This window comes from Tetrao urogallus, assembly GCF_951394365.1.
Source record: "Tetrao urogallus genome assembly, chromosome: 4".
NCBI lineage: Eukaryota > Metazoa > Chordata > Aves > Galliformes > Phasianidae > Tetrao > Tetrao urogallus.
Window position 1 is genome coordinate 62,545,317 of NC_136817.1, and position 23,073 is coordinate 62,568,389.

General features: G+C 37.2%; 1 protein-coding gene across 1 annotated transcript in view; it reads right to left on the bottom strand.

The window, feature by feature from the left end:
- The window catches only part of FAM193A (family with sequence similarity 193 member A), a gene marked incomplete at both ends in the record, with an annotated part of 70,930 nt that overhangs the window by 11,718 nt on the left and 36,139 nt on the right, over positions 1-23,073 (bottom strand). The window contains 9 exons of the mRNA XM_079534850.1: positions 610-808; positions 3,156-3,407; positions 7,806-7,985; positions 8,083-8,236; positions 10,146-10,388; positions 10,538-10,650; positions 12,153-12,230; positions 16,482-16,626; positions 21,484-21,608. Coding sequence (XP_079390976.1) covers positions 610-808; positions 3,156-3,407; positions 7,806-7,985; positions 8,083-8,236; positions 10,146-10,388; positions 10,538-10,650; positions 12,153-12,230; positions 16,482-16,626; positions 21,484-21,608 — 1,489 coding nt within the window. The remainder of the gene's footprint in view (positions 1-609; positions 809-3,155; positions 3,408-7,805; positions 7,986-8,082; positions 8,237-10,145; positions 10,389-10,537; positions 10,651-12,152; positions 12,231-16,481; positions 16,627-21,483; positions 21,609-23,073) is intronic.

Genomic DNA, 23,073 nt, shown 5'->3' on the forward strand with positions numbered 1-23,073 from the left:
AATATAAAACCAGGCTTCCTTTTTCACACAAATTACATTTTACAAGAGCTTTTCTACTTCTTTGCTATGAGGTGAATGGAAAGGCACGTACACACTTATTTCTCTATTAACCTCTTCTATTTAACTTCAACCATTAATATCTCCAAAAGCTTCCTGGCTTAAATCAACCTCTTCGTACGTGTATGCCTCTGGAATGACAAGGTTTATTTCTGTGCAAGGTAAGGAGGAGAATGCAGTACCACATTACCAGTGCTCTTGCAGTCCCATAGAAAATAAGCAGATCTTGTGGCAGATAAAAAGCAACTTAAGTTCTCCCTGACTTCCAATTTCTTTGCAGTCTTAAACATTCAAGATGAAAATATTTCTACAGTGAGCAGAGGTGAAAAACATTGTTATTCTTTTGCCTTTGGAGTCCTATTTCCGAGATGCGAGAGTATATTTTCCAATTTTCAGTCCCACTCAAGTAGAAATGGCAGCAAATCCCTGCCAGAATCCCATCTCATTAAGAACATGATGATGAAACCTATCATTCCTGGAAATAAATGCCACATCCCACTGCATGACAGAAGGATTTTAACTAGTCAGTGTCAAGTAATAACAAAACCTCACCAGGAATTGTATCAGGCAAAAACGTAGCAGGATTCCAGTTCTTGTCATTCATCATCTCTGATCCCCAGAGACTTATAAATTTAGAGCTATTCCAATCTGGAGTGCTCCCAAAACAGCTTGGATAAATATGATCTTGGAGAGATGCATTGAATACTTGATGCTTGTTTGAATGATTCTGAACTGGAGCTGGCGGTAATGCCTACAAAAATAGAGAGTATTTTCCTCATTGATATTCTATTTGCTTACACAGTCACTCCAACAGCAACATTCAAATCATAAATTGTTTCAATTGTGAAAGGCGTCATAAAAAGCTAAGGGTAATAAACGTTATTTCCCAGAATGATAAAAAGATCACTCTGTTGATTTTTAAAAGCAGATAATGTGTTACACAGATTTTATGTACAAGTGTGTGTTTTATGATCATAAACTTCTCCTTCAGGTTTTGATAACAGATGAATACAAAATAAAGCATCCTCCAAAAATGTTTGGGTTAATATATATTGGTGGATCCTCATTTTTCATCTAAAAAAGTACTTATGTCAATGTACAACTTAATAGGAATTATTATTACCTTCCAAAGCCCAAGATGCTAAAAGCAATCCTCCGTGACATGACAACCATTACTACACAAAGCAGCTGTGATAAAGGGATTACTAACACTTCAGGATTGGAAACAAGCACAGTAGAAAACAAAACACTGTTATCTGAAAGCATCATTTTCAACTTGGTTCTATTTGTCTGCTTTTCTCATCTAGAAGTATTAACAGGTTCCTGACTTAAAACTTCACAGCAATGAATGCAACCTTCTGTTCTTAAAAGCAACCAAAAACAACAACAAAAAACCCCACAGAAATACTTTTTCTGTTTTATAAAGGCAAGTTGTTGCTCAGGGTTCAGAGACCTCGAGCAGTGCAAGCATTACGTTCAATTACCACCACATTTAAAAAAGCCAAAGGGAAGTGATTCTATCCTATTTCTGCACTACATTTAATGCAATGAAAAACCTAGACAGATGTAGACAAGTATCAGCTGAGTTCAGTAACATTTCAGACACTAACATCTAAACACAATGAAGAAAACTCATCATATACCCAGTTACTCTTGTTTTTTTTTTAATCCAGATATTTTCATTATCTGACTGATCTGGAAGGCTGAAGCAGCTCAAGCATCCTCCATAAAAGAAAACTTGCACATGTGGGTACAAAAGAAACATCACAGGGACAGAACAGCCTATCCATGATATAATGAACCAAGTCCTGACCTGATGGGGTTTATTAGCTGCTTTACTACCAGCTCTGCCAAATTCATCTGGCTGTTCAAATACAAAAGCTCCCTAAAGCTTCAGCTTCCACATACGTCTTTCTAGCTCCCACATAACAAAAACACACGGAGCCCAGCTGGTTCAGGTGCTGTGCCAGAACCAATAGATCAGGGCAGTACAACAAAGCCACTCAGTGCTAGCAGCTTGCCACTCCACATGGGGCTGCTGGTGTAGCCTCAAAAATACACCGCAGATGTTCCACCATGCAAAGATCTTTTGAAAAGAATGACAGCAGAGATAAGGGTATCACATGGATGGCAGCTTGAGTAGACTGCTACAAAGGGATGGGGAAGAGTGCAAGAAGGATGGCAGAAGATGGTGCAACAATTTGGGATGTTAGAAGAAAGGCTGTAGGCTGTTAAGAAATGTCAACACAACACAACAGAGAAGGAAGAGGTAACAGTAAGATAGGACAAACAAAGCTGATGTTAATAGCGATGCTAAAAATTACTCAATGATCATCATAGTGAGCTAATCTTCTTTCCTTGCAACCACAAGATCTCTGGATCAAAAAAAGGAAGGTGAGAGGAATGCATCATAGTAACCAGTCTTTGCCCCTTTAAGCAGGGCTCATAGTTCAACTGAATGAAATATGTGAAATGGCACCACATCAATGTCAATTCCTAATTTTTGATTCATGCTTCCAAAAGGAGACACTAGGCCTTAATCCATGCTCTGTACCACTTGCTTTTTCATTAATTACATGCTGAGTCAAAAGAATTTTGCAGAACCTGCAAAAAACCAAGTTCTCTCAAAGCACAAAAATCATTTAAAAGACTCCTATGCCTAACTGTCTAAAAATAAAAAAGTGCTAGCATTTTGAACTAAAAATCTCAGAACATTATCGCCAAAATGGAATATTAAATTTTGACCTCCTATATATTAAATGAAGATTTAATTAGTCCTATTATACTGACGAAAGTCTCATTACTCTTCCCACCATTCCAGACCCATTTGACTCTAAATTCTTTCTAATGAAAGCAAGGAAATTATCAGTCTTCCTGTTGCAAACTACTCTTAGTTTTGCTGTGCGAGCCTTTCTCCAGTTCTGACTATGCCCCATTCCTTACACTTCACTATTCCCTCTAACAGGGAATCAGAATCCAAACAGACAACGATTTAAAAAGCAATGTTTACAGTTTTACTGATGCTCAGTCACCTGCTAATTTATGCCAGCATACAGTAATTTCCTAGGATCGGGACACATCTACCTTGACAGGCTTACCTTATTGTGTGTAAAGGGGGAAGCTGTATACAAGGTGGGATGGATAAGTGGACGAGGAAGGTGGGGAATTGTATGCAATGGTATATGTCCATGGATATGAGGATAAAGATGAAGTGCAGGATGTGCAGGCTTTTCAGGATTCATAAACTGATGGCCAGCAGGCAGGCGTCCAGTTGCAAGTGCAGAGGCTGTTAGACCTGAAGCTTCTTGTTTGCAAACATGACATTCACAAGCATTTGGACCTTGGTCAGCCTGTAAATGCACAACAAAATACAATCAATGTACTTGACAATACAATCAGATAATTCTATACATCCTTTTTTCTTAATAATCATAAATACAATTTGCTTTTGAATACATCTATTAATAAACCCAGAGCATCCGGAAAATTCCTTCATCATGAAAAAACATTAATTAATAAGTACTAATGGAGGATCTTCATCTTAGATAAGCATGGAATGCTCTCAAGATCAACATGGTTTGATACCAGATATTGAATACCTCCTATCAGTGACAGTAAGATAATTTGTATCGAATTATCAAGGACAGGCAGGAAGAGGAAACCTTGATAACATTAGATAGTTGCTAGATTAATTCCACTATAAAAATGGAATTGGATGTTTATATTTCACAATTTCCCAAGCATATGGAAAAACAGTACACATAACAGTAGTGGTAAGGGCTGATTAGCTGACAAAGTTGGAAAAAGCCCTAAGAGTTAGGGAGAGCATGGCCAGTAAGTCAAGGGAAGGGATTTTTTCCCTTTGCTCAGTGATTGTGAGATAAACCTGGACTGACGGGTCCTCAGTACAATAAATGAGGACACACTGGAGCAAAGGGTCACAGAGATGATTCAGGATTTAGAGCACACATCTAGGGAAGACTGAGAGGGCTGGGATTGTTCGGCCTCCAAGGAGAAGACTCAGGAGGATCTTACCCACATGCATGAATACCTGACTCAGGGAGAGGAGGTAAGCAAAGATAAGAGAGCCAGGATCTTCTCTGTTGTATCCCATGAAAGGATGAGAAAAAACAGGCATAGATTGAAATACAGGAAATTCCACTCCAAGTGTTTATGTACTTATTCTATTGTGAAGGTGGCTGAACACTGAAGCATGTTATCCACAGCAGTTTTGAAGCCTACAATCCTTTGTGATATTCAAAATCCAACTGGACACAGAGCAGAGCTGAGGCTCCTCCTGAAGAATTTGCTTTGAGTAGGATGGTAGGACTAGACCACTGCAGAGGTCCCTTCCAAATTCACTTACTATGCAGCTGCCTTACAAATAAATGCATGCCTTCCTGGAATCTTTTACTGATCATCTTCAGACTCTAGTCTTTAAAGGACTCAGGTACTCTGAAAGAAAAGACACTCAGGAAAGAGCTGTGTCCATTTTCTTCTCTCAGCTTAGTTCTTTTTACTACGACTGTCAACTGACATTTTACTGAAAGACAGTTTTACCAGAAGGAATACAGGAACGCTTCCCAGCTGTTACTTCTTCCCAATAATGAGGCTTTACACATCTTTTCCAAGAAGCAACAACAGCTTCTTAGCTTAGCTTTCTAGAAAAGAATTGACAGGTAGCATTTCTCTGCAACACGCATGCTTTCCTCTCAGAAACACATAACACTTCATCTTAGAAATATTACAGCCTTTGACAAAGGTTTTTTTCAAAACATGAAGATTTCTTAAACCATATACAACAAATGAATGAATTAGATCTAATAAGAGCAAATACAACTTTCTCCTGAAACAAGTATTATCACAAGCAACAAGTAATAATCTAATAACAAATTAAAAAGAGGAAAAATAAACAAAAAAAAGCAATGTGAAGATTCAAAATCTGATTCTGACCAGCCTTTGGGTACTTGGTATGAAAAAGGAATTTAAAGTGGAATTAAGAAGTTGATGGAATCAATTAATGACAGAATCACAGAATGGTTGAGGTTTCTTGGCAGAGACCTCTGAGCCTTCTGGGCCAAGCCCTGCCCCAGCAAGACCACCCTGAGCAGGATGCACAGACCCACATCTAGGCTGCTTTCACAGATGCCCGAGGAGGAAACCCCTCAGGCTCTCTGGACAGCCCTGTGCCAATGTTACATCATGCTCACAGCAGAGAAGTACTTTGTGGAGTTCAGATGGAATCTTCTGTGCTCTCATTTGTGCCCAGTGCCTCCTGACCTGGTACTGGTCACTACTAAGCAGTCTGACTCCATCCTTTTCGCACCCTCCCTTCAAGCCTCTCATCCATCAGAATCCCCAGGTCCTCCTCCAAAGGGCTGCTGTCAATGAATTCTTCTCCAAGCTAGTGCACAAATCCACCAATGCACAAGATCACCGGAATGCGCAGGCATGATCAGCCCTTGGTGAAATAGTGCTGAGTGTCTCAGATCATCACTTCATCTCCTACATGCCTTAATGTGCCTTCCAGGAAGATTTGCTGCATGATCTTTCTGTGCCTCTAGTTCACCAGGTCTTCCTTTCTCACTTAAAAGCAGGAATGATATTCCCTCTTTTCCAGTCACTGCAAACTTCAACTGACAGCCATGATTTTTCAATGTGATGGAAACAGCAAAGAGATCCCCATGGACCTATTTGTCCTGAGGCTGAAGAGTCCCAGCTCTGAGCATCTCTTCAAAGAAGAGGTTCCCTAGGCCCTCCATCATCTCTGGCAGCCCTGTATTGCACTCCTTCCACGGTATCCAGGTCTCTCTTACATGGGAGGCCCAGAACTAGATACAACACTCCAGGTGTAGCCTCACCAACACTGAGTAGCGGGAAATGATCACCTCTTTTCAGTGCTGATATTCTGCCTAATGAAGGCAGGAAATTAGAAATTTCAATAGATGGTACAAAATGATCTCCAACACATCAGTGAAATGAATCACATGAATGCAGCATTACAAAGTAAATACTCAGCTTTGATAAAAAAAAAATTATCAGGCAAAAAAAAGTCATTAGGAGTTCTTCAGAATTTTTTTCCCCCCCAAAGCAAACAGAAAAAAAGGGTTAAATAACATCTTAGGGAAATAACCTAAACTGTAGGGTGAAATGGAAGCAGACTTATATAATTTCAGCATCATTTGATTTTCTGCAACAAATGTGAAATCTGTTCACCCGTTTCCAGTTAGCTTGACAAGCTAGATGTCTCAGCACATTTGATTACTGCATCAGTAAGTCACACATAGAAAAAAGATTTCTCAACAAGCTTGTTGAGAGAAGTTGCAGCTTAATACTCAAAAGACACTAGAAAATCCTTCCACCAAAAGGCCTTACAGACATGCTAACCACAGGGGACACCTAACAGCAGCTCCCACCTGACTATCAACTAATCACAGAATTGCTGGGGTTGGAAGAGATCTCCAAGAGTTCATGAAGTCCAACCCCCCTGCTAAAGCAGGTACCCTACAACCTACTCTGGTGTCCAGCCAGGTCTTGAAAGTTTTTGCAGGAGGAGACTCCAGAACCTCTCTGGGCAATCTGTTCCAGTGCTCTGTCACCATGCCATAAAGGAAGTTCTCCCACATATTTGTATGAAATTTCCTCTGTTCAAGTTTTAGGTCACCGCTCCTTGTCCTATCACACCACCAAGAAGAGCTTGGCCTCATCCATTTGTCTCCCACTTCCTTTTAGATGTTTTTAAACATTTTCAGATACTTCCTCAGTCTTCATTTCCCCAGGCTGAACAGACCCAGTTACTCAGTCTTTTCTCATATGGAACATGCTCCAGGCTCTTAAATCACCTTTGTGGCCCTCTGCTGGACTCCTAGGAGATCCCTGTCTTTTCTGCACTGGGGAGCCAAGAACGGGATACAGCATTTCAGATGTGGCCTCACCAGGGCAAAGTAGAGGGGGAGGATCAAACCCCTCAAAGACTTCCATTGGCGTAGAATCCTTTGTACAATAAGAGTGATTTTTAGAGTAACATTTCCTCTCTCAAAGTAGTAAACTCATGTTAGAACTGTAGGATAACTCAGATTGAAAGAAACATAAAGACAAGTCCATCAGATGAATTATTTTGATGGTCATAGAACTATTTGTTTAGCTGTTAAACCAGACCCCACTACCTGCTGAGCAGATACTCTGGGTAAAGTTTCCTGTGTGTTTTAGTGAACTTACAGAAGAGAGTGCAACAACCTTGAACAAAAGCAAGAAAACAAAAAAAGAAAACATGCAAATACCCAAAAAAACACACAATAATAAAAAACCCACACATTATCCATACAACAAGCTACTACCCAGCATTTCAGCAAGGCAAATTAGTCCTCAGATGTGACATTAAAAAGCACCCATTAACAACATGCTCTCATTGTAATCCCCCCAACAGCAGTTTCACATAACACCAACATTTAACAAAGACCGAGCTGAAACCACCAAGATACATTTCTTAGTATCTGTTTTTCATTCATATAAGCACAAGATAGAAATCACTTCTACTGAAAACATCTTTAATATAATTAATGCGTTTCAAGTTGTGAAAAAAGAAGGATATTACCTAGGACAACAGACAATCAACTGAAACATATTTTAGATATCACAGCTACCTACCGATAACTCAATATATTCAAGTTAAAGATATAATTCATATTCACAGTCAAATTTCTGATGTTACTAAAAGGTTGTGTTTTTTTCTTCATAGGTTACAATACCTGTTGACTAGGGTAAGAAGGTGGTGGACTATCCATTTTCGCTTCATCTTTCCTTAATGCCCTTTTTCCTAGAGACATTTCCTCCTTTTGAGTCCCTGGTGGCTCACCACTACTTTCTCCATCCGCTTCTTCATCATCTGCTTCTGAGGAGCTGCTGCTAGTACTGCTCACCTGAGGAGACTGTGTAACATTAACTCATTAACATGGGAGTGAAGGACAAGCTTTTCTTCAGCAGTAAGATCCAAATGCCAGAAAAAAGACAATCTAAGTGTTGTACCTCATCTTTCAATGCCATGTTTTCATCTCCGCCATTTAGCTCACTGTGAATTCCATTCATGTTGGCTACCACTTCTGCATCATCGTAATTATTCAGTGGGTAGATATCAGCAAACTTTGCTGATAATGGTGCAACATCTTCATCATCACTACCACTGAGAGGAAAAGAGGCTTAGATAAATCCCAGTGCTTAGTAACCTCAGTTATTGTGAAAGTAGTCACCAAAAATAAAGTTGAGAACATCACTTGTATAAAAATCCCAATTAGGAATTCAACTCTTCTCTTTTGAGTTAACTGACCTTACTTTTCAAATTAAAAAATAAATAAATAAATAAAATCAAGCAATCTCTGTACACTCTTACTAGATACAGTGGCTTCATGCCAGAACAGAAAGTAAGATTCTCTGCTATTTCTGTGTAAGATATTATTCCATCAATGTCTTGTGACCAAGAAATCTACTGTCTTTGTAATGACAGGATACAGATGACCTTTAATTTGATGAAAAAATGCCAATGATTTTGCTTAAAGAAAGTGTGAAGTGACAAAACAATATAATACATACACAATATGTCAAACAAGTAACTTTAAGTAATCAACATTGAACATGTCAAAGTAAATCTTGAATTTCTCAACTGCAATTAGTTCCTAAATGACCCTTCACCTAAGTGCTTTCCTGATAACCTGCTTTCAGTCTTAACAGAAGTCCTGTTTCCCCTTTTACAATCAGCTAGAACATGCATGTTTTAGTACCCATTCTAGGGAAATGTTGCAAAGATTCTTTAATTCATGTTTTTACAGCAATCCAAAGCTCTTAAAAAACAGCCCTCACACTGAGCACCGTATCTTTTTACATTCTATGAGACACTTCACCAAAATTTAAGTGATGGCACCATAAGTCACGCTTCAAATGTGCAACAAGAACATAAAACAAGCAGGGTTAGGTCCAATACAAGAAATGCCTCTCCCTCAAGAAGCAGTGATATTTCCCTTTAAAAAAAAAATAAAAAAAAATGGACTACTTACACAGTATATACTTGGATACAACTTGCTTATTTTCTGAATTCTGCATTCTTTGTTTCAATTTCAGCATCAAAGCTCATGAAAGTTCACAGATATAGCAAACATGCTTATGCAGCAAACTGTATTGCCACATAACCTGTTTTCAAACATGTCCCAAATTGATACAGAAACTCTAGTCCTGTTATGGAAGTGTAAACCATACATTACAGTGGATGCAACAGGAAACTGAACTTAGTAAAGTCATTTCATCAGAAGCATCCCCTTCATCTGTGCTCCCATCATTCATCACACCACATTAACACAGTTCTAATGACAATTCCTTGACTGTACAATCATCATGTACTTCAGTAGCATTCCTACCAGTACTGAAGACTTTTTTTTTCCTTCTCTTTCTTTAAAACATTCTTCCGGAATTTCACCCGATTAGAGACTGATGGCAAGTTCCGCCCAAACTGCATACAGAAGTCAATCAACCAGTTTTATACTGCCAGAATTATGGTGGTGGCAGAAGTCTGCCATTAGACTAAAGCCTCGAATCTCACTGTGATCTCAACAAAATAAGAAAGGGTGGCAAACACTTCTGACAGGGAGAACTCTCGATGCAATTCTCCAGTTAACACGCCTTCCGTAAGCCTAATAAAAGCTTTTTAGGAACTAAAGAAAAAATATATCATAAGCAGCAACCATTACTCAAAGAAAAAATATCACCATTTACCTTGTTCAAATTAAGAAAATGTGCTATTTTAAACTGATGCCTTAAAGCATGCTTGTAATCTCAAAGCAGAAAAGTACATATGATGCATACATCTAGCAGTGCTGTTAAGTCCAAATCTTTGGAAAATTTAAAAAAAAAAAAAAATCAGGATTTTTGTTTCACAATGGATAGAACTGGACTTGGGGGACTTCTGAATTCAGTATCAGGATTAACTTATTTTCTTATAATTTTCTGATGTTAAAACAGAATTATCTAACGGTGGTCAGCCTGCATAACTTGCCTTCTGAAGTTCAATTCAGTATTCCAAATTGTTAAAACTGAGAACTTACAAAGTTGGTGCAGAACCATTGTCTGCGAGGATCAGCCTCGGATGTTGCTGAATTGTTATAGGTGAGCTGGAACCCGATCCTGAACTTGCTGAAGACATACTAGGTGGGCGGATCTCAGATAGATAATCCGGAGCTGAATCAATTTGCAGTGGTAACTGGTTAATGTGGATATCATCCGTTATAGGAGAATCCATGATGCCACACGTCAAAATGTGTGAAAGGCTGCAGTCATCACAAGTACATCTGTTCAAGAATTAAGATTACACACTTTTATGACCTTCAAGCATTCATTTGAAGTAACCAGACTCTTTCTTGCAATAATGTTTCCTTTTTTCCTCTAACACGAGAAATGAATCATTTATTACGTTTTCAAGTTAAAAACATCTGCTCACCTTCTTCTATAATTACAGTTGGGACAGTCAGGCATGCTCAAACGTGATGACAGCATGTGCCTCATTGTATCTGTGAAGTTGTTCTCCCCAGCTAGTGCTTTCTTGTTATTAAGCTGAAGTAAATTATAAAAGCATTGTTTTAGTAATGCAAGTCTTTCCATTAACAATTCAATAGCACATCTGATTAACAAATGGCATAATAAAAAAGGGTTCTTTGGGCAAGATATTTTAAAAAAAAGTTTTACCAAAGTAGTGTTTTAACCACAAGTTTAAAGATTCCAATTTACAAACAACACACTTTTAGCACTCAAACTTCAAAAGAAACTGTGTTTCTTCTATGAAAAAGTAAAGTAGTCATGTCCACCTCCTTTAGTCATTTGTAACTGCATCCTGCATGGTATTTCTGCTGACAAATACTGAACTTGAGCAGTTCTCATCTTGTTTCATGGTATGGACAAAGGACACAGATGACAAATGAAGAAAGAATGCAAACTCATCCTTACGTTGCAAAGAAAAAAATATTAGGACTAATTGTGCAGCCACAACTGGATAAACTCAAGCAAAGAAGTAGCTGCCCAAAATAAGATTTCACCACTCTAGTGAAAAAAAGAAAATCCAAATAACCCCCAACTGGCAGAGGCCTAATCCTGAAAGCACTTAATTTCATTAGATACCTACAAAGCTTAGGTTAAACAAGGATGTGCCTAAGCTTCAGACCTGACCCTTACCCAAGCAGCCATTTGCTTACAGCTCACTTAAGCCCAATTAGGATCAAGTAAAAAGAGCATTTTTCCTCAAGTCCTCTGAGGAGCCCTGTTCAACCGATGCTCTGAAGTTGCAGCTAACAAATGCTTATGTTCCATATAGACAAAAGTACTGATGACCTTTTTGAGCAATTTAAGCTTAAGTTTATTAAAACGTACAATCATATGCTCTAACTCATGACTAGCATTTCTTTCCATACAATGGTACATGAACAGAGATCCAATCTTGGCTTTAGCCTAATCACTGTATACTGTTATGGAAAGGATAATACACGCTTGAACAATTTCAGGCTAGAGAATAGAGTGTGTCTTAAGCAGCAGATACAGAGAAGTACAGCTGGCCCCTCCCTGGCTACAGCTTAAAATCAAGCAGGTAGCTCTGCTCAAGCTTTACCCCCAGAACAAATTTAAGAGCCCTCTCCAGGATTCCCCGCTCCAAAGTCTGAATAGATGCAATCATCTTGCCCTGCTGCTGTTTCTCTCAATCTGCAGCTCTGCATACACAGGAGAATTTGATACATTCTCAAACACAATACTCCCTATCACATACATCAAGGCAGCTCTATGCTCAACGTTTTAGATCCCACTCAGAGGCACAGAGAATTCTCCTTCCATAGCATCAGGAATTTTAACACTGCATATTCAGTGCTAAGACCACAGTGCTTGTTTTTACCTTTTAGTAACTCTACTTGGATCTTGCTTTGTATTTTAGCTGATCAAGTTTAAAGCCTGGCATAGTCACACAACCAGATCATACAGAACTAGTATAATACACTATACTCAAACATTTGCATTTTGAAAATACACATGGAGTATTAGTATTACTTAACACGGTTTAAAAAAAATCCTACCTGCTCTTCAATAAAACGCCTCTGTTTAAAAAATTCCCAGTCTTCCTTTAGCATGCGTTGTTTTGTTTTCATTGCCATCTAAAACAGAATTAAAGGAAAACTCAGTAGTTTAATCACAGAGATCATAGGCTTATAGTCAGTTGTTCTATCAAAGTTTTGTGAAATGTAACTTACCTGTATCATTTTTCAAGCACTTGCATACTCAGTCACTTATTTTATTTCCTAACCCTACTATTTGAATCAGTTAAATAAATAATTTTTATTCATTTACACTTCAAGTCAGATTTTTCCACTATTATTCCTTAAGGATTTGCGTGTATTTGCTTCTTCCTCTCAAAAAATTAAGTATTTTCATAGTATTTTTCATAACTCATGCTTGGCATTAAATCTTCCACATCTCAAATCCACTGAAATCCATTAAAATGTAGTGACAAGAGTTTTGGCAAGGCCTCAACGCAGGCACAGTGCCAACCCATGTACCACATGTAGAACTAATCTATGAGTGCAAAAAATTAGAAGAGTAAACATAAAATGAAGTAGTGACCTCGACTAACACTACTCCTTTTATCTCTATGTATTTCATGCTTGTGATTTACTTAAAGCTGGAAAAATATTTTATAACGACTAGGCCTCGAATCACACTGTAAATGCACAGAGTCCACAACTTCTTGCATGGAAACAACCTTTTTTAATTTAGTGAACAAACTCACTGACAAAACCCAAAAATTTCCATGAACTTTAACGGAGCAAAACACAAGAACAAAAGTTTCTCTTGCTGGATGTTGCACCTTTTTAAAAGCACTGGCTCACTGATCAATAAAATCAATTATTTAGGTTATCTATTTTTTTTTTCATTTATTTTGTTAATAAAGAAAATTCTAACACTAGAATATATCCAACTTTTTCATAAAGATTTGTTAAAAAAAAAAAAAAATCAGAGTTCAGTAGATTATGCCACTGCAATCTTTCTTTTTTCTTCAGAAATGTCTCCCAAAACTCATACTTGAACTGAAGTTGTATGCCAGAATATTAATTGGAGTTATTGCTACTACCATTATTTAACCAGGGAAACTGAAGTTCTAAAACTGGGAATATGAAACAGCGTTAAGTGGCGGAGTTTCACCTAATCAATTTGTAACACAATCAGCAGCATGCAATTCTAATTACTACTGTGAATTTTGATTTCCCTTGGTACTGTGAGGCTACAGGAGTAGCAAAAAAAAAAAAAAAAGAATTAATTGTGCTCATGTATGTGCCTTTTAAAACAGAACAGCATGTATGAAATATCCTTGAAGCACTGGTACCATTTCTGAGACACTACTAATTACTGCAGAGCCTGAGACCAGAAGAGGGAGAGATTTCATCTTGGTTGCATTATCGCCATCTGAGCACCTTAAAGCTACACTCAAAATCAACAGAACTCATAGCTTTCAATGCCCAGACATGTTACCATTAAAGACAGGCACCTACACTTATTTAAAATTGCCAGTGCATTAACTGGGAGCTGCCTACTCAATCAAGCCTGCCAAGAAACTGACAAGGAAAATAGTATGGTTTAACTCTTGGTACTCTTAACTATTAATGGAGGAAGGAGCTGGAACTAATGTTTTCCTACTTCCAGCTTAGCAGTCTTTCCTATAGCCCCGTCTGCAAGTATCTTATTAATTCCATGAATAACAGGCTATCACTTGTACCATCTTTTTTTTTTTTTTTTTTCCACCCATGAATATTTGTTATTTCAGTAGAACAAAAGCAGCTTCAATACAAACCACGTGATTCATGCCCAAGAAATCTTTTGGGACATGGGAGATACAAATTCAGATGTATCAAAAAGAAAAATTTACATTTCGATCTTGCACATCTGCAACAAATACACTAGCAATGCTGCCCAATGGGGGAAAAAATGTCCGCCGCCACGCTTCTTCCTTCTGCCCTGTTTATTCAAAGGCTAACAAGCATTTGAGATCAATTAGACATGCTTAAGTGAGACAGGCAGGTGAATAAGTACTTTTTCCCTCTGAAACAGATTTAATCATAAAACAAAACCAAGTATGGTCAGAACTGACATATAACAATAGATCTCCTACAAGAAACTCTGATGCTTGCACACGTTTGGAAGCATCAAATATCCTGTGATACTTTAAAATCTATCACATGCGGACAGTACCTTCGAGCATCCTAAATTCCATCTGTCAAAGCGATCAATTTCCTACCCTGTTTGATTTACGTAGGTAGTAAAAAGATAACAAAATAACACCAACAAATATGCCTGTAAAATACAAAAATTAATTTCTACTCTGCTCACCAGGACTCTTAACAACCTCAACAGAGAGCTGAACAAGAAACTCTGTGCTCTCAAGGCGCTGTGCAAAGGCAGCTCTGTATTCCTTCATTCTGTGGGAGCCAGCAGTATTAAAAATGGAAATGCCCACAGAGTACATATTATTATCTAGCCATTACCTATGGTAATGATCCAAATATATTTCAGACTTCTCAAGTTAAATACAATCTAAACTTGATAAGGAAAATACTAGGACCTGGAGGTACAGACTACATTTATTCAAACTCTTGTATTTCAGATACTTTGAACACCTTCCTCAGACCTGAGCTAGTCACAAATAAAGGTGCTGACACAAACAAATGATTTGCTTGAATTTTATTACAATGTGCACCCATGAAAGAGGAGTGCATTAGTACTACAAGCCTGTGTGTGATACAGCTGTCTTACAGTCTTTTAAAAAACTGCATTATTCGTATAGAACAAGCATCAAAACACCATAGGAGAGATCTGTATTATCTCCATTGATTCCTTGTCTGAACATTGAGGTATAGTTCCAAAGACAAAGAAGGATCATTTATCTGTGCTGATCTGCGTGTTCTAACCTTTGATACACCAGCAATAGAACTTAACTGTTTTATTGAGCCAAGAAGCAAGAAATGAACATGCATTCACAGTTAAGATCAACAGTTTCCACAGTAGCTGGGCTCTCCAATTTCTACTTGACAAAAATATCCCTGCAAATGCAGGTAAGATGGTCATACTGAATTGCACATTTTTGATTAAGAAAGTATAATAACCATCCATAGATAACATCAACATAGGTTTTAATGAGAGACAGTGAAAATTGTCTATGTGCAAATTACCAATTTTTATAGAATGTATTCATATTTAAGTTCCAACATGATGAGAACTGAATTGGGATCCCTTTCTTACTGTGGCAGCAATGACAGCCACAACACCCTGATATCATAGGGAAAATGAATTGTAGTTACACAACATAATAGATGGCAGCTCAGTGAAATTTCTTATTTAGGTGCACAAAAGCAGCCTGACCAAGAGAAAACTTGGTAATTGATAGCTCAGTGATGCAGACCCTAAATATAGAACAATCTCCAAAAATAAAGTTATTTATGCATCATCTCCATCTTGAAGGCTCTGAAATTACTAGAAATTTACTTAAATCTTTATCACACAGAAGAGCCACCGAAGGACATCTTACAGTGTTACTATAACACTTGAAGGCATCTTACTACTCATAAGAGTAGCGTAGCATTAGTAAGACTTACATTAGATCTCCGTACTTGTAATGCTCATAAAACTTTAAAATACAAGTAGATCTATAAAACTCTACCTTCAGTTACTCCAGTTGTTTGAACTAGGGACAAAAAGCAAGTAACTTTAGGAAAACCTAAACACTTTCCAAATAAACAGCAAACTTTTCTAAAAGCAAGCTCTTGATAATATACGAATCAGAACAGTAACACCACGTTCTGTAAAACAGCATAGACACAGAATAAGCTGTGAAAACTCACAATTAAAAAGCAGGTGACCACAGATGTCTCAAATACTTCTGTAGTGAGACTTACAAGCTCTGCTTTTGAAAGCTGTACAAAGGTCACTGTCACGCTACAAAACATGTATAAATACAAGTCATTTTAAAGCCATCTCTTCTTATTAATTTCACCCAATGGAATTATTTCTGAAGCCTAGTATTCAGGGATTTTTCTCCCCCTAGTAACAACTAGGGAAGAAAGTTTCATATTCATGCACTACAAGTGTTTTATAGACGAAAGCCACTCAAAAATATCTCCAAGCCACAGCATAACAACTTGCTACAATAACATGATGGTATTTTTGTAAAATTACTGTTCCATTTTGGCATATTAGAGTTCTTCTCTATTTTGAAAGACCGACATCACTAAAAAGGTTACATTTTGCAGCTTCAAAGCTCTGGAAAGCAATACCAAAGAAACTCATCACCAGAGGCACAGCCTTCCATGGGCCACTCCCAACATAATTAGTCATGAAACTGTTTACACAGTTCTTACCTGTTCATCAACATAATCATCTATTCTTTTCTGGCATTCAAGCCATGCTTCAGCAACTTGCCCCATTTCCTGTTCCAGCTGATGATACCTTTGTAGCAAGGTACTATACATATCTTCACTACAGGAATCGTGTGTTGTTCCAAGCCTACAAGATCAAGCAGCACTTGTTACACATAAGATATTTGACTGGAAGAAAAAAAAAATAAACCAATAAAAACAATCACACATAGTTCTACCAGTCCATAAAGTGTTGAAGTGCAATTATTGATACACCTAGGCCCACGTAGCTGCCTGCATCTCAAAACGAATACTTTTAGTCATTTTTCAAAAAATACTCAACAATTTTTCCAGTGTTCTATAAGCAATAATAGAAAGAATGTGGGAAGTGCAACCTTTCTGAAGCCTCTTTCCCATGGGTAACCAGATGTCAACCCTTCTGAGCAATACTTACTCTCAAAATTTTGATGCTTGATATATTTATCCTTTCAAATCCTACAGGCTAAATATACCTGTTGACTGTTTACTGAATAGTTAGATTGTAAAAATAAAGCCAGAAGCTCATTAATCTGAACTCTCATGATCAATGCTAAAAACATTACTAGACAAACTGGAGGTCCAGTTGGGGAAAACACTGTGAAATGATGCAAGAGAAATAACTCGGTTGTATGCAGTAATCTACTAACACTTGAGATGCAACATCAATTTCAAAATGCATTTATGCCATTCACTGATGGCTGCCCCCAGAAGGGGACCCAGGAACAGGAAAAAGACTTCATTTCTTTTCAAATACTTTGCTTTCATAATTGATTTACTTATTTATGGTATTTGCTGTAAAGCACATCATCACAATGACTCAAATAAGCAAGCTCCCTAAATCTTGACTACGAAAACAAGGACAAGTCAAAATTATCTTAGGTATAAGATTAAAGCACACTGAACTGTAATGACCTATGAATTGGTACAGACTAAAGCTTCTCAACATTACTTTTACTGGGTAATTAAGGAGAAACCAGCTGACACTTAACTAGGCACAGAGGTTGTACATTGGTCAAAGGGCTTGACAAGCCACTGCCAAAACCAAATCCCAAACATCTTAACAGTTGACATCAAAGCCAAGATCCAGCATTTCTGGGAGGTTTGTCACAGATTTCAACCACAACAGGATGCTAATCCAAACCAAGAACCTATCACCCTGCCTATGAGCCCTTAAATTTAAGGTGGCAATTAAATATAAACAAGCTGAACAGACAACTCAGCGATCATTAACTTATGGCCCTTAAACATCACTTCACCAATGAACTCAAGTTTCATATTGTTGGTTTTGCAATCTGCAACACAACCACTTTAGAAGGCTACGTGAACAATTCTGTACACTAGAAGCTCAGGAAATCCTCCTATGATAGGGTGCAAAAACTACTTCAAAGGCATATGGCCATTTTAAGAATCAATGTTTCATGATTTTTCCTGAATATCAATCCAAGCACTGACAATTCCTAATCTTAGATCACAATTCACTCCTTTTCCTAAAGCCTGTGGTTTTTCTTTATATAACATTGTGCAAAATTCTGATCCTTACTTCACAGGAATCAAGTTTATTCTCAGAGCTGCCACTGAATAGTACTATTCTTACAAAGATCAGTTCTACATAAAGTCTAACTTAAGTAGGATTTGAAGTTACAAGTAAAACTTTTTAAAAGATTTCTGTTAACAATGCAGCAGAGTCAATACTTCCAATTTTTACTGTGACTCTTGAGTAGAGATCAACACATTTACATGCTGTCATTAAATGTATTGGAATCCCCAAGGCATGTGTAAACAAACAGGTGATAGGATTACTTTAAATACTGAAAATAAACCCTTACAAATTATAGTGTCTGATCTAAAAGTCCTCCTGATTGATTAATTGCTTCTAAGCATATGGGCAGTTCTTATTGCTGTCTGCAGACTGCACAACTCAACACAACTCCTAAAGAAACCAAAGTCAGTAGAACATGCTGCAGTTTGCTAAGATCCTGCTAGTCCACACTGAGTAGATGACCAGCCCTGGAACAGCTAACCTTGTATCATCTAGTTAACCCATCTCCCCCCCAAGACTGCCTATATTTAAGTGCCCTTAAGAGAACATCTTGCAGATGTCAAACATATTTGATAAATACTTTAGTTGGTGTGCTGTGATAATTCCAAGTCTTTTGAAAAAGCCAGAGACATACAAATGATGTAGTAATTTACCTAAGAGATGAAAGAAAGGGGTGAATGCTCAAAATCTAAATAAAGCCAAGATGCCAAAACAACACTATTTCACATCTTGAGAAGAATAAAACAAGGAAGCCAATGTCTTCTGTCATGGAACTCTGGCAGCACTTTATCATCTATTGCTTAAAAGAAAGACTTTCTAACTGCATCAAGGCAAAATTGAAAAGGGTTACATGTCAATTAGGATTACAACCAGAAGAATACCCCTACCAGACAACTTTATTGCCATTTGTTATTTTGCATGGGGTGGGAAGAAATGAAAGGGTCTAATCAGGAATCTGGACTGTGGCAAAAAAAAAAAAAAAGCCCATTTTGTATCCTAAACAAGGAATAAGACCACCTGTACTTCAGTAAGTTTGAAAGAAAACAGGTGATTACTCCTAGAATTTATAAGAGGAATAGGTTTCTGTTGAGAAAATACATGAAGTCCAAAATGCCTTTTTGTAGAAAAAGCAGACTACATAACACTCCTGCAAACTCTTCTAAAGAGTTTTCCAGTGCTTTGCAGTCAAATTGAAGTATGTGCTTAAGGCAATAATTCAATAAGAGATTTATTCAAATGAGTCTCAAATTTCTGAACATTTCAGACAGAGCAATCTCTTCATGACAGCTACAGGAACAATTAAAATGCAAGTATTTATTGTAATTGTATCACATCAAATAGAGTTTCCAGAACTATTGACGTCTGAGCTTAGGAATATTTCTGTGATAGGTTAAAAGATCTATCCCAACCAAGATGTTTTCCCTTCTTTTGTGAACTAGCAAAATAGCAAGAGCCTGTTTGTTGGAATGCTAATAGATGCAACATCTAGAAATAAGACCAGTTAGGCGATTAAGGAACCTCAGACTCTCAAAAAATAAAAAAAAAAAACAAAAAACAATATATGCATGTATAAAAAGGATTTTAGCTACAAAATCTATGGCATCTGTTAGACACAAACTACTCAGATCTTCCCTCTTTGAAATGGCTGAACCTCTCATTTCCTTGGGAATTTCTAGTGTACATATTACAAATCACCACTCTACAAATGCAACCCAGTTTGTAAACTGGGCATTATTCCTTCAAAGAAAGGTTCTTAAAGGTATGAAAGCAGCAGCAAACAGTGAAAAAAGCCAATACTCATCTGCTACTCAATAAGAAATGATTGGGAAGCTAGACTGATTCTGATGCTTGCCCAAGCGAGGCCTCTGCTATGACATCCTCTATTGTACAAGATACCAAATTCCCAATAGAAGGCAAATTACTCCAATTTTTCAGGAAAGACTAAGGTCTAAAAAGCTCACAAGTAAAAAACATGCAATATATGAAAAGTAACAGCAATAGTCTGTGCTTACAGAAGAAACAGGATAGAAATCATGGAATAGGAGAAGTCTGTGCTGAATCTCTCCTTTCAACAAGGCTCGAGAGAATCAGTGTTGGCAAAACCATTGCTTCTTAACTGAAACACTCTTAAGACTACCCAGGAAACACAGACATATCCAGAAAGGAATTCCTGAAGGAAGAGGATTCTGTCTTTAAAACTTGATGATAGCTGTCACTACAGTGAAGATCTGTAAGGAAACAACTTCTCTTGCTTAGGTTTGAATTCCAGTAGCATTTGAGAACAAGGTAAACACAAGCATTCCAACACCTTTGTTAAGAAATGACTCTAAGTTTCACATAAGACCATTCTTATCTCTGTAGGTAAAGTATCAAAAGCCTCAATAAACCAGAAACTGATGGATCAAGAAGTGCAGAGAAGCCTTGGCAAAAAACATTCAAGGTGGCTGAAGACAGCATCACTGAAAATACTACTGGGAAGTCTAGCACAGATCAAAGAGATCAAAGGGAAAGCATGCAATTGAACAACACGTTTAACAGAGTGACAGAATTACCTGCCCGAAAGAGAAAAATGGGGCCTTGGTAGCAACCCAGTACTGAGTCCAGTGACAATTAAGTTTCCCTGCTTTCCTTTCTAACAACTGCTAGCAAAAGAGTAACTTAGAAGTTTCTTCACTTACCACAAGGAATATTTCTAGCAATTGAGATGCTAAATCAAATTGTTCTCGTAGCTTGGAAAAAAATACCCAAAACAACACACTTGGGACAAATATACAGAGAGTAGTAACACCTTCATCAGAAACAAGTCTGAGAAGTCAACATGAGCATTACGTGGCTGTACGTTATAGAGATTAAACAGAACTCAAGATGAATAACAATATTTCTTTACATCAGTAATACTTTTCTCTCACAAAACAAGCACTTTCAGCTACACAAAACAAGCACTTTCAGGTACACAAAACAAATAGAACCATCCGGATAACAAAGCACACATTCTAAAGTCCTGGGAAATGCAATATGCCACGCAATCTACAAGAACATAGCAAGGGTGGGTTTTTTGTTTTGTTTGTGTGTGTTTTCTTTTAGCCATCCATTCATTTGTAGAAAAAAGGAAACAGTACCAGTGCCTTTTGACAAGTGAGGATATTACAAATCATTAGCATTTTACTAGGACACTGTCATCGTATTAGGTAACCTACAAGTAAAGGAGAGTACAGCAGTAATTCTGACAAGCAAGTCATGACAGCAGGTTGCTCAATTGAAAACAGATCAACAAGACTTTTTACCTATCAAGCTGGACGAGTAGCAGACTTGTTTGTTTTGTTGTCGCTGTTTTTTTGTTTTTGTTTTAGATTTTTTTAAGTGGTGGTTGCAAACACAGATCTTGCTTTCCTCTTTAAATTACAAAAAGAAAGTTTAAATCTTTACCTTAGCTGTGACACCAGTGTTGGCAAGCTATTCTGCAGGAGTGGCTCAGAAAATACCAGATTTTCAAACAGATGCTTGTTGTGCAATTCCCATGTCACCTGAAATTTCTTCAAATGTTCATTTTCCTATAATGAATAACAACCACAAATAAGCTCAGATTATAAAACACAATGCAAAAGAATGCTTTTCTCATGTCAGAATATATATATATATATATATATATATATTCCATTAAATCCCTCAACCAACAGGCTGCATTATGCAGTTGAGATATTACTTCATTTTAATATTCAAAATACAGAACAGTTCTTTAATGATTAATATTTTAAACAGATGTAGCTTCATACCTTTTCTAAATTGTCATGGATAGGGAAAAAACAACAAAAACAGACTGTGCTGTTGAAAGCTTACACTCTTTTATGCACTGTAAGATTTATTTCATGAATTAGTTATTGCTTCTCAGTTCTTTTCACCTATCTAGTAACAGACATATGGTGACAAGCTGTAATTTTTATTTAAAATTGACAGAAGTGAAGCAGAGTTCTTTCAAAGTGCAATTGCTTCAAAAATGCATGTTTTCTAAATAGCCAAGGGACCAACTGCTCACTTTTTATAACGTTTCTCTAATTAAGGTTACTTAACATACAAATGCCTTGAATTTCAAGACCTAAAAAGTAAATCTATTATTACGATTCATCAAAGACAGGAACAATTTTTCTTTCAAGTTAATTTCTTCCATACACAGATAGCAGTACACAGTTTTTTCTATATTAGGACTCTCTCATACAGCAAAGTTAAATGCAACTGTTCTATCAGATCAGCAAGCAAGGCCTATGCACTATAGCTTTGAGGAGCCAGAAATAAAAGAATACTTCAGAATTTCAAAGTTTTGTTTAGCATGGTGGTTTAAAAAATTAATATGTATTTATATAGGATCTTAATACTAGAATATCAAGATTTAAAAAAAGAATCGAGAAGTTTGAGGTCCTTCTTTTAGTTGTTATTGTTTAGACATGTTGCTTTTTTGCCTCCCAGTTGCACAAGAGACAATGCACCATATCAGTTTGAATACTCTAACTTCAAAATATTCACAACTACTATAAAATGCTTTTTTAAAAAATATTTGTAAGACAAGAGGCCTTTTGCTTTACTTTTTGAATTTTGTCAAAAAAAGGGAAACATTGGAGAAGATAGGCATCTTCTGTCTCAAAATCTTTATCCTACTTTCCTATAGCTGCAAAGTTTTCTTGAGTACTGACTGATAATATGCACCAGAGGAGGAATATGAGAAGACTATTTTCTGATCGGCTATATAATTCTGGCACTACTGAATTCATTACTGGTGAATCTAATGTGATAAAGCAAACCTTTGTACTGTAATCCATTTGCTTTGCAGCTGAAAATTCATAAGTTCCCCTGACACTCAGCTTGAAGAGCTACTTTTTCTACAGCACCTAGATTTAATTACTTAAAAGGTGCCAATTAATGGGAAATGGCAGTGACCACACATCTCCATCCAAATGATAAAGTTGGGAAAGAGAATGCAGTGAATAATAAATACAGACCACTGACAACAGCAAAAAGCACCAA